At 40.1% G+C, this 13192-nt stretch overlaps 1 protein-coding gene across 1 annotated transcript; it reads right to left on the bottom strand.

The window, feature by feature from the left end:
* Positions 1–12930, bottom strand: pcyt2 (phosphate cytidylyltransferase 2, ethanolamine). The gene is given in 22 exon segments (XM_044114411.1): positions 1–777; positions 870–958; positions 1197–1262; positions 2129–2194; positions 2635–2758; positions 2760–2799; positions 3341–3479; positions 3589–3630; positions 3710–3861; positions 4592–4753; positions 4928–5016; positions 6641–6767; positions 9280–9458; positions 9921–10027; positions 10119–10199; positions 10505–10741; positions 11500–11598; positions 11685–11757; positions 11848–11918; positions 11994–12098; positions 12454–12591; positions 12721–12930. Coding segments are annotated over 22 exon segments (2412 nt in total). The 5' UTR covers positions 12826–12930; the 3' UTR covers positions 1–656.
* Positions 12931–13192: the final 262 nt, after the last annotated feature.

The raw sequence follows: 13192 nt of genomic DNA, 5'->3' as shown, positions 1-13192 counted from the left end.
TTGTCTCATAAAAAAAGAAGAAAATATGTTATTTATTTAAATCAAACAGCTCCAGAGACAGAAATGGTTTAAACCAACAGCCCTTACAATAATTTATAGCTTCAGGATCCAGGCACTACGTTCCTCTCACACTCACTTCCTCTCTTCTGTCTGCACTGGCTCACACTGACACACATTCATTCACACTTGGTGCAAATTCAGGTGGTTAAACTCCACAGATAAAAATTGACACTATTTCACAAGTTATTATACAAAACTATGACGAGGTTTTTAATACAGTGAGGACAAAAACAAAACTATAGCTACAAATTAACGGTGATACATTACAGCGCATTAAACATTACTGGTGCTAAAACTCCTTCACTTAAAAGACTGACGTTAACAGTTCATAAGTTATGAATAAAATCCCAAACTCAACATTCTTTCACGTGTAGTGTGTGACTCAAATGGGGAAAAAACTAAACCTAACAGAGAGAAAAGTAAAGTTTTCTTTGGAGGAAATGGAGGAGTAAAGAATTCAGCTAATTTTTTATTATTTTTTTTGAAAACTGAGATTGTGTAGAGGACCTGAAAGAGGCTGGCCCTGCTGAATCATCCTTCTTAAAGCTGAGTTGTACCTGGATGCATAAACCAGATTAAAAAACTGTCCAGGCGCGCTAATGTGCCACAGCTTCATCCTGCTGCGCCTCCCGCTCCTGGTGTTCTCTCCTCTTCATCGCTTCGAACACCTCCATCTCCTTAGCCTCCTTTTTCTGGTTCCTGGCTTCATACTGCAGCCTGGAAGCCCAACAAATATTTAAACATAAATTAAATAAACAGATTAAACTGTGCCGTGTCGCTCTGGCATTGCTGTTTGTACGGTGTGTCACCTGTTTGCGATGATCCTCTGCACGATGTCATCAGTGGTGAGACTGTTCCCGCTGTCGATGGTCCTGAATATCCCCCTCCTCCTCGGCTCCTAAAGGTCGAACACATAACTTACTGCATCAATGCAACCCAGAACCAAGACCAAATGGAGACCTGTATGAAAATATCACTGCAGAAACTGGGTCTCCTGGCGCCATCTTGTGTTAAAAAAAATAACAATGTAACAAATTAAGTAATGTGGTGATTACAACTCCTAGGTGCTGCACAGATTTTGTGTGGCAGTAATTTTTAGGCATCTTTTTTGTTGTTGTTGTTGTTGTTGTACTCACAGCGTATGGGTCGACCCCGTCCTTGTCTGGAAACACCTCGGTTTTGCCGTGACAAACCAAATCCACCTAGAAAGTAACAGAAATGCGGGAATACAGCAATAAATGTAGCAACTTTACCAAGAACAGTGAAAGATCAGCATGATGTCAAGTCAAACAGCAAAAAAAAAAGGTGTTTAAATAATGTTGTTTACCACATTTTTTAATGTTACAGTCTTATTTCAAAATGGCTCATTTCATCCTTCAAAACTATAAACACACTATGATGAGTCTTTTGCATATATCTATATGTATATATATACTACTAAGACATAACATGTGCATAAGTATTCACATTTTAGGATGCTTCCTAACATTTTGAAGCTCATACAGAAGCAAGTTTCTATCAACAGATTTTTAATTGCAAGCCCAGTTGTAGTTACTCTCTTTCTGTTGACAGTTTGAAATTTGGATGGAGAAAACTACGTGATCAAAAACATGGCTGTCCAAGGGAAGCTGCATTTACTGTCTGTTACTTATATTTGTACAATACTTTAATCACTAATGATAATGACTCTACTTTGCTGAAAATTAAATATTCTGAAAGTTATTCTAGTTTAGCGTAGATAAATTACTTGGATTTCCATAATTTTCACTGGGGAAACATGTCTTTAAATAAAAATTGTGAAGAAACCATTTGCCCGTTAGAGGTTCCACTATATGGAAATTATCACCAATAATGGAGTCAGACAGAGAAATAAAGATTCTTAGTTTCAACAAAGCGCTATTTGCTGAAAATCTGATGCAGTAAATGATGGTTTTCGGTGTTTTTACACTTTCTTCTCGCATTTGGGAGCAATTTGCAGCCATCTTTCAGCCAGGCTGCTGTTGTTCTCTTTAGCTGAACAGATAAAGTAGGTGCTAATTAATCCATTAAGAGAAAGTGAGAAACCCACCTTGAAATGATCCAGCAGGTCCTTGCCCACTGCATAAGGAGCGCCAATCACCACCTCTGACACATACTACACACACACACACACACAGAGAGAAACAATTAGGGAAAAACTAAATCTTCGATACTTTTTTCTTCTTTAAACGACTCTTAACCGCAAAGCCAAGCTAAAACTTTCTGCTTCCTTAAATGTTAGAAAATTTGGAAGTCTCTCAAAAGGCCTTCGTTAGAACTGATAGCAGAGCACACATTGATTGTGTAACATTGACATAACTGACACCAACAAACACACACACACACCACATGCACACACACACACACTCAATGCACACGGGTAACAAGGATTCATTGTTCTTGGCTGACGGCTAACTAGAAGGAATGAAGGGAACAGAGCCCGGTTCAGGCCGCGGTGCTGCGAACACGAAGAGCAGAAAAGCAGCCCACCATTCTGAGCATCAAGCATTGTGTGTGTGTGTGTGTGTGTGTGTGTCTGTTTGAGTGGGAGCTCACCCGACAGGCGAGGACGCTCAGAGTCCTCTCATGGATGTTCATGATCGGGTAGTTCTTCCCCTTGTAGCGGTTCACTTCCTGAAGATGGTGGGAGGACTCAGTGAGTGCTTTTACAGTCACATCAACTAGATTGCTTATAAACCATCTCCAGGAAGTCAACCATTTCTACACAGCCAGGAGTTCCATTTCGCTGCTCTTTTGTTATATTTTTGTTATTTACTGCAGCAGATTCACAAAGCAAATAGCATTACACACATGAAGACGCTAAGACCAGCAGATGGGACCAATTTGCACCGAGTTTTGAGTCGCTCTCTTTAGATGTGAATCAGACTGGAATAAAAACATGTTTTACTTTTTATCTGAAGGCACAGGATTGCTTCAGACTTGCATTTCTAAATCAACAAGTGATACTGCAGATGCTAAAAGAGATAACACATTTACAGTTTCTACAGCTGTAAATCACATAGAAAATACATAAAGAAAGGCAGGAGGTATACCATTACACATGCAAAATGCCTCATTTGTATGTGGGCTAACTGCCTCAGAGCAGAGTTATGCTGTACGGTTAGCAGACTTGTTCCAGGACCAGCTGTGCTGATGTATGCTGTTACAGAATTAGACAAATACTAACATTGAAGCACATTTCACAGCTGCAAATGCCTCCATAAATTTACACGTCAGAGTTTTCTCATGTGATAAAGGATACGGAAAAGATCAAAAGCTCCCGCCACATAAATGATGGCGTCTCCAGGCTGCGGCTCCTTCCCTGAGGCAAACTGGATGATCTTCTGGGATGTTTGCAGGAACTGAGAGACGCCCGTCCACGGACTGTGGACTGTAGCACCCTGAAACCGCCATGGCAGGACTTAACAGAGACTCTCTGCTGTCGCAGCGATGACAGAGCAAAAGCTATATGTAGTTTCATGTCTTTCAAGACAGAAACCATTTGTTTACCTTTCCAAAGTTGTCAGTGTGCTGCTGGTAATCTGTATTTTCCTGCAGGGAGAAGCACGCCAGGTCACAGTCAAGATAAGCAACAGTGGGCGACGTGCTGAACACGGGAGTGTGAACCTACCATGTTGCTGTGGTGGGCTTTGGTCATTAGCAGCATTCGTCCCACCAGGTCGGTGGTGGAGACGCCCTGAGTGCGTTTACACTCTCTGTAGCGCCCGGCACGCTTAACCTCTGCGTACGTGTCCTTACCGTCAACCGTTAGCGTGATGTCATCTGACAGACACAAAGCAGAAGCTCAAACTCTGAAGGAGCTTCCACCAAATCCTTTACAGTACTTCACAAAAGTATGCACACTTTTTCCTTATTTTGTCATCCACTAACTTTAATGTGTTTTATTGGGATACTATGTGATGAGGTTGTGTCTAACTGTGAAGTACAAGGACAAAAATACGCAGATTTCCAAATTTTCGGCTGAAAAAAATCTGAAAAGTGTGGGGTGCATTTGCACGTGGGCCAAAAAGTTGTGTTTTGATCTCATCTCAACATGTAGGTGAAGCACCTTCACCTACATGTTTGTTTGCAGAGTCCACTTCACAGCCTGTCTTTTGGAGAACTGGAAACGGGACCCATTCTTTAATAAAAGGCCAGATTTGTTGACCACATCACTGGTTGTGTGAAGTGAAGGTGTCTGTGAAAACCTCAAACTTTTGCCTGATAGAAAAGTGCGGCGAGAAAAAAAACCTACATAGAATACGAGACTGAATAGTCCTGTCACGACAAAATGTAAGACCTGTGACTCGCGTATTTAAGGCCAACTTTCACTTGCTTTAAGACATTAAAAAGCCTTTATTTTAGATAAATTACCTTAAGACCTTTTAAGTAGAAACGTCGTTCACACTAAGTGTCATTTTGTGTTGATTTATCACATCAAATCCAATTAAAGCAAATTGGAGTGTATCGTCAAAACGTGATGAAAAGCGTGTTAAAACAAAGGCGGCCTCACCTCCATGCACACAGAAGTCACAGTTGTATTTGTCCAAAGTCTCCAGAGTGGTGACATAAGGCGCTCCCTCAACTATCTCATCCACCCACTTGATGGCGCGGACCATCTTGTAGCGTTCTTCCTGAGTGAAAACTGGAGGACCTTTGTGTCTGGAAATCTCCGCTTTGAAAAGAAATTCTTGGAGTCAGATGCTTATTGCTGGCATGTCTGCGTCATACACACGATCCCTAAACATTAACCGCAGCTTTACATGAAACGTAATGATATGTCAAGTCTTTATTAATGAAAACATTTAAACCTGAAGGAGGAAATTCATCTCATACACGTTTGCCTCACCATCTGTGTGAACCCCAACTATGAGGTAATCTCCCATCGATTTAGCCTGCCGCAGCTGGTTGGAGTGACCATAGTGCACCATGTCGTAGCTGTGGAGACAAGACACCGAGAGTTTTAAAAACAACAGCTTGAAGAGCTGTTGTTTGTTTTATCTCAGGTCAAAAGAGATAAAACAACAACCACCCAGAGGGAGGCTGCAGCAACAGCACCCCAGGCGTCAGGCTTTCTTCTTTCAAAAGCAACTATTATCTTTTAAATGTCCTCTAAGCAAAGACGTTCAGGGCCAACTAAACAATCCTTTTGGGTTGAATATTCACTATTGGGCTCCATGTTCGTGGCTTTCCAAAATTATCCGACTTAATTTCACAAAACAGTCTGGTGCTGGTGGGTTATAGTGCTAAAGGTTACTGGGACTAAGGTAATGGCCACAGGCATCCTGTCGGCCACCAATGAGAAATGTTTATTTGACTTCGGTCACTTAGTAACTAAGGCAATCGATGCTTTGCTATGCTAAACCAGAGACTTGACTCAATCAGAAAAAGTAAACATGAGGAGAAGCGGCTGCTTTTATCAATACAATTAATAAATAACTAATTTGGACACTTTTGTTTAGTAGTGAATTAAAACTTTTACAGCTCTGTAAGATTACAGATACACCTTTTATTTACTGAAGTAAAAAGTGGATACCAGCAGTGAATTAGGCCAGAGATTACCAGAAACATCCAGATGTTTAGATCCATTTGACCAATCCGATCATTTTGGTTGTGACTCATGATCAGTGGTGTTGTGGATAAAATGATTCTGTGTCCTTCCTGTGTCTCTTTTATCTGCTCACACGCACACTGCCGCTGCTTACATACCCATTACACATAAGACTGGCGATGAACAACATGAAACTGGTAACCAATGCCCTTTAGGGAGGGTCCAGAATGAGGAGACGATAAAAGCAGAACTCGCTCTATAACTTCTGTCTCACTTGGTTGCACCCTCAAGGTGAGCTAAGTGTGGCCCAACGCTGCAACGACGATGAATGTCACTCTGTATCTGCTCCGTTTGGATGATTTTATAACATTTGTAACATCATTTTTGGCGTCAAATCCTGTTTCAAACTTAACAAAACTCATTATTTCAAGGTAAAACTCAGAGGAGTTTCATGGTCGGGACCCTTAACCGGTGAAACGAACTTGGTTGTTGCACAGAGAAGGCTAAAAATTGTTTCTCCTGGAGCCACTCTTAGCAGTACTTACTGTGCAGGTTAATTAGAATATACCTACATGTTATGTTACAATACTTTATGGACCAGATATCAAACACCTGTTTGCTGGCGGAATGCCTGTGAAATAGTTTACCTTGAACCAACACTCATGACGTTATGAATTAAAGGCACAGGAGATTCTATCTAACCCCAGGGCATAAGGCGTTTTAGAGAGAGCTACTACATTAACATAACTTATTACATTTAATTTAGATAGTTACATATATAAAGTATTCCCATGACCAAATGACAATCAATATGCAAAATAAATAGAAAAGCTATCACTATAAACCGGTTATACTCCTGTCATTAACCGCTAAGTAGCATGCTAACAGTAGCATGCTAGTCAGCCGACTTATTTCCTGCTGGGGCTTTCCACGAGGACAGCTTTAAACCAGACAAGCTTACCAATACCAGTAATACCAGTATAAGCAGACAGAGCGGCGAGTCCGACTTACCATCCATCGCACCACAACCGGACCACCCTCTTCCTTTTCTCCGGGCTACACGCGGAGGCACCCGGCTTACTGCAACCGGCTTCTCCGCTCTGATCCTTGGTGTCGTGGTGTCCGTTTTTGATCATTTCTACGAGTTTACAGAAATATGTTCAATGTTTTAGAGATGCTTTGTGTTTTAAAAAGTTACTACAATCTGTGCTGAAAGAATTAAACAACAAAAGTCGTCAACAGGTCAACTCCGCTTCTGGTGATCGGACTGAATGTCACTGAACAGCGGCCAACACCTCCGATTGCGTCACAGCGATCGGATGGTCTCACGATGACATAGTGATTGCATAATTAATCCAAAAAGAGATTTAAAGAAACAGAACCCGAATTTAAACCAAAAACGTTTGACTTCAGTTTAGAAATAAACTGACGCATTTGTAAATTTTCTAAATGTAAAAACTCCTAGTTGTAATTTCTCGCAAATTACCAAGTCTAAGTTATAATTTACACTTAACCTCAAATCCTTTTTAAAACCACGTCTATAAAATGAAAACCACGGAAGCCGATGTATATATGTAATGAAATAACTAATAATAAAAAAAAGTGTTGTAATTTTGGTAATGCCACCTTATAATTCTGCTTCAATATATAATTTATTTTATTAACAGAGGCAGAATTGAGTCCATACAGTATATTATGCTTCTTTCCTTCCTTCTTTCTCCTTAATATAATAGCAAGTAATCATATCAAAAATAGACTGGCGACCTGTCCAGGGTGTACCCCGCAGCCGGAGATAGGCACCAGCACCCTTCCCGACCCCACTAGGGACAATGATATACAGAGAATGGATGGATATCAAAAATGAAAATTTTAGCAAACTTCTTGCAAATAAATGTGCTTCATAGGACAATACATCTCCAAATCCCTGAATGAAAAAATAGAAGTAATTCTAACCTTTAAAAGAAACACTGGATATGTACTTTAGATATTTGTACAACCCTATTCCTATATACTGATACCCACAAGAACATTCTGTTCATTTAGCGTAAGCCAGGTTTATATTTGGGGAGAAAAAAACCCACAGAAGGAACTCAAAATAAACAACAAAAGCTTTTAATATTCTGGCTTTTGTTTAGCATCTGAATATCATCTATTAAAAAAAACACATTTTTTTTAAGTTTAATACCAGGTAGAAGTAATAAACCATCAACAAACTATCTTAACATACAGTTCTAATACACAGTTCTCAAGCTGCTTATGTTCCACACATTCCTGCAAGATACTGCTCTCGTAATTAAACCCGTTAGCATTAAAATGTCAATAAAACAAACAAAACAAAATGTTTTATGAACATTAGCACCTCTGGTGTTCTTAAACGAGTTAAAGCATTAAACGGTAAACATTGTTTGTTTGTTTTTTGTCTTATAAATAAATGCTTTACAAAATGCACCAAGGGAAAGCAGTCGCCTTCACATTCAGGTTTAACACTGTTTTCAGTTTTAGGAACTGTGAACCCAAGCTCATTATAGCTGTTCCCTGTTTTTGATTTAATAAATTACATGATGATCTCCATATCACATGAACTTCCTGAGAGAAAAATAATCAATGAAATTGTTACTAACCAAAGAAAACATTAAGTTATCACACAAAATAAGAAGTACCCAACATATGAGTAAAATATGAAAGACTTCTTTTCTTACACCTCTGTAAACAAATAAAGATAATCGTAGAATAACCCAAAACATATACAGTTACGATGGTCGGTTACAGAACAACTGCCAAGTTTAAGAAATAGTGTACGTAAATTACAACCCCTTCAAAATAAACACAAATGTACAGCACTGTAAAAAATAAAATGTATACAACTTTAACATGCACCTTTTGAAAAATGGAGTAAAAATATAGCTTTTGCATGTAGAAAAGTTAACAATACAAAACAAAATTTTTTTTTTGCTGCCTTGCTTCTCCTGAAACGTTTCATTGACAAACAAAAGTCCAATTTTTCCCAAACAAACACTAAGGTAATTGACTCTTTACATGGCAGCACCAGAAGAACAATAATAATGTTTATCTAGTCGATCTCCAACCAACTAGTTCCACAAAGGCTTGAAGAAAAAAGACAAGCTCACATGGTGCTGTGCATGCATATGGCGCAATCAGATGAGCAAAAAGTGCAGGAGTGTTTTCATTACTATCCAAAACCTGAAAGCTTCTTTCTTCAGGATCTTTTCTAAGACTTTTTAACCAACATTTTTGTTTGTAGTAATTTCCATTGCTCAGTAATCCCACAGTAACTGAAGTGGGTTAAAATCGCAGCTCTTATTAACCCCGATCCGCTAGCTAATGTAAAAAAGGTAATAAAAAAAAAAAAAAAAGAAAAGAAAAACTGCGACATGACGGGAGCTACTTTTAAATCCTGCTGCTCATATAGAATGAATGCAGAACAAAATAACAGTGCAACGATCTTTCTGTAAATCTCATACACATGATGCATGTGTATATTTATCATTTCAGCAAACAGCATCTTAAAGCTGGAGTCTGCGCTCCTCAATAAGATTAGGAAAATAAATCACTGGTAGCACCTGAATGCACTTTATCATCTCCAAGACCTTCCCTCATTTATGCCGCTTTTTTCTTTTTTTTCCTCCTGCCTTTGTTGTAGCCTCGACCGAACCAGCCGCCCTGCAGCGACGAAGTTTCCTCCGGCGGCTGCTGGTTCTCGACAAAGGGGCTTTCCTGGCCGCCGGGGGCAGCTAAGACCTCACGGTTATGGCTTTGGACTTCTTCTGGGCGGAGAGGCGTGGCTAGTTTGAAAATAGGGTCCTCTGCTCTGAGGAGACGATCACAAAGAAAGGAAAAACGTAGATAATCAGCCATTTAGTTTTTCTTTGCTTACATTTTTGCATGCTTTCATAAATGTCTAGTGGCTTGCAAAAGGATTCAACCTTCCAATTGCAAACTTAAGTAAGTAATTGAAGTCGCTCCTGACTGCAAGTCGCAGTTGATAATTTGTCACAAATTAAAAATAAAATTACCTAAATAAAACAAATTCACTCCACACTTTTTAGATTTTTTAAAAAAGAAAGACAAACGTGTAAATGTCCTTCTTCTTCTTCCTGATCCTAAACTATGTTGTGTTAGTCTATAATATTGTAATTTATAACAGCATGTGATTTATTTTAGCACTGTTCACCATTACTAGCATCTCCAACAGAAACTTCCACTCATGTCCTTAACAGAGGAAGTTAAATGGAGCATCGTTTGCAACTCTGTCGCTTTATCCAATCCATACCTGTCGTATTCAGGAATCTGGATGTTCAGCTCCTCCATGAGGAGCCTCATGACATCGTCGCACTTGCCGTGAATTTTCAGCACGGCCAGATCATCTTTTGGAGTCCACTAAAAATAGAAACAGAAACAGAAAGTCTGGCGCAGAACATCAAGGCATTTCAAAAAAAGAAAAAAAAAACAACCATCAAATTGAATGTACCTGGAGATTCACAATGTAGAGTTTGGGCCTTCGGTTTGCAGGCCTACTCATGGACCACAAACAAGCATATTTCTTTAGCACCTGTTCAAGGAAAAAAAAAAAAAAAAGAAGTCAAAACTCATTTATTTATGTTAGATGTGTTCAGGTAGCAAAGAACTAGACTTTCCGTCACAACAATAAATGTTACTAGTTGATAAGGTGTCTCAGAAATGATTGTGATTTAAGATTATTCCCAAGCAATATACTGATGATAACAACGCAGGGTATCCCTCTCAAAGACTAATAAACTTTCATTTTGTACAGAACACATCACAATGGAAGTGGAAGACATTTTGCATATCTAAAGTAAAACACAATAACCAATAGAGAGGAAATACAAAACCTGCCTTCAGACTGGAGCCCAAGCAGAGTATGACGTCGGCCTCGTTGGCAGCCTCCGCCGCTCCCTTCCAGTTCAGAGGCTGTTCCAGGGTTCCACGTTCCCCAAAGTGCACTATGGTGTCTCTCAGCTCACTGCCACAGTGGCTGCAGAGGCGCCCTGTCCCGTGGCGGTGCAGCGACGTCCGCTCCGTCACGTCAAATAAACGGACAAACTCCCTGGCAGGAGAACAGGAAGTGCACACCTGGAAACAGAGACAGTTGGTGCAACTCTGTTTGCTTTGGGAGAAACTTCCGCAAGACGGTTTATAAAACAAGTCATCCATTTTGTCTGGCAGATGCCTTTTAATTGTAACAGTAATGAGAACAGCCTGCCTAAATCCTATCTGGCTTTTAAATAAGGAAGCCGCGTCTCACCCTCCGCCTTCCTACATTTCAGTTAAATTATTTTTGGATTTTCACACAAGAGACTTTATTGACATAATTACAAATATTCATCTTGTAATGCTTAAATAGTGCTCTTCTCTGTAGATACAAGAAACATTTAACAAATATTTATGGACTTATGTTATTTTGTTGTCACTATTTTGTAAAAATCAGCTTTGACATTCAGGGTTTTCTTTTATTTGTTTTGCTCATGATTAATTTGGAAAAGCAGTAAAATGTCCAAAGTGTGACTACATTTACAGGCGTGGCATAAAAAAAACCCCAAAACAAAGGTCATTCATATTTAGTCAGGGCAAATATATAAGTTAAGTCACACTAAATTCAAACATGTGCGCCAAATTCATATATTTAAAAATCCTCTATGGTGTGTGTTGTGTGATCCTTCCAACACTAAAAAAAAAAAAGGTCAAAATCATTCCAAAAACAGGTTCATGTAAATCTCTGACCAGAGCTACCAGTCAGTTTGAGAGGCCGTGACAAACATCACAAGGCCTAAATCTGGGCCCACTTTGTCTCAATGAGAGACAAAAAAGAAGCCGTGGTAGAGGAGCGTTACCTCGATGAACATGTTGCCATGGAGCTCAGACAGAGCTTGTCTAGGCAGACCGCTTCGCAGGTGAAGTCCATCACAGTTCTGAGAAACAACATGTTTGACCTAAGTTGGGAAAAAAAAAAGAAGACATTTAGATGTTCATGGAAGAAAGGGACCAATCATCACCATCTGTTTGGGTTTAAACATACAAGCTTCTCTTTATGCAGCATCCTGATACACATGTGTGTGACAGTTGGTGCAGCTTTGCTCAAGTCTGAAGAGCTATAAAAGAAAACAGAAATGAGAGCAAAAATCAGTTCAAAAATATTTCTGAAAATGGATTTTCAATTTCCATCGGTAGCTATAACTTACCTTACGGTGCGGCCCTTCTGCAGCTGCGTCCACACCCCGTTAGGTCCTCTGTAGTCTGGGATGGAGGCTGCCTAAAATTAAAGTCATCATCACTTCTGGGAAACCTTAAAGTCACAAAAACACAGAGGAAGAAAGGTCCGGCCTACCGTGCTGATTCCTGCTCCAGTGTAAACCACCAGGTGATTGGCTTGCTTGACAGCCGCAGCCAGCTGCTTGACTTTACCCTTCAATTCATCAGCGTTGTCAAACACCTGCAAACAGCGCATGGGGATAAAGATACTAGACATATTAGAAATCAGGCCCCAAAGAGAACACATATGCTCATTTATAACTTTGCTTTATTTTTCTTAGCACATCATAATCTCAGTTAATGGGAGCAATTTGATGGAAGGGTCCCAATATGGAACCCTGAGGTACCCCCCTTGTGATTTTGAGTCTATTCTGGTTGTAAAAAAAAAAAAAAAAGGGTACATTTATTTATACCTCCCTGGCCGGTGTAGATGTTCTCCTAGTGTCAAAAATTACTGCCCTCCAAGAGTATTTTCATTTTTATTTTTCCATTTGGTAGTCCGCTGCTGAGCTCATTCATTCATCAAGTGGCCTCACCTCCTCCTGCTTCCTCTTCAAGACATTTCTTCGGATCTGCCTCCTGCAGAGCTCATCCACGGCCTCTCTGTGTAGCAGCAGCGCTGCGGCCTCTTCCTCCGACCGCTCAGCTTCAGGCTTCTTTAGAACCCGTCCGACCTGCGGAACAGCCGAGAACCCTCTCAGAAATACCTCCATGGAAACCATAGATTTAAAGCCCCGACTGCTAGATTAGCCTGCTAATGCGGTACATCGCTATCTAATTACGCTTTTCAAATGTCGTCTTACCAGTCGGAAAACTTTTCTGTCTCTTTCACGTTGTAGTATTTTGGCTTTTTCCAACGCTTTTCTCTCCGTCCGGGATGAATTCCCGGTCTCCGGATCCCCCTCCATTCCGACTGCGGTTAGCTGGAAACAAGCTAATCTATTCAAAACAAAGCGACTGAGAACGGAGGCGGACGTTAGGCAAATAGATCAACACGATGAGGCGACCAACAGCGACCCCTGCTGCTCGGAGTGTGAAACTGCCCTTAGATTCAGAACGTTTAGAAGAAAACAGCTTGACGGTGCATTACTGCCGTAACGAGAACTTTAGAATTATAATAGAAAAAAACTAATGCTTCCAAATAGACCAGAGAAACGGAACTGTAAATGGATAGCATCTCGTTTCCCTACTTTTAATTTCTAACCTATTGAAATTAATTCCGTATCAATATCGCTATGCTTTGTTGCTACCTTTGTCACTTTGTCTGCCATCTCA

The sequence above is a fragment of the Gambusia affinis genome, linkage group LG04 (genome assembly GCF_019740435.1).
Source record: "Gambusia affinis linkage group LG04, SWU_Gaff_1.0, whole genome shotgun sequence".
Classification (NCBI taxonomy): domain Eukaryota; kingdom Metazoa; phylum Chordata; class Actinopteri; order Cyprinodontiformes; family Poeciliidae; genus Gambusia; species Gambusia affinis.
The sequence above is the reverse complement of the archived record's forward strand: the minus strand, read 5'-3'. Positions and strand labels throughout refer to the sequence as shown.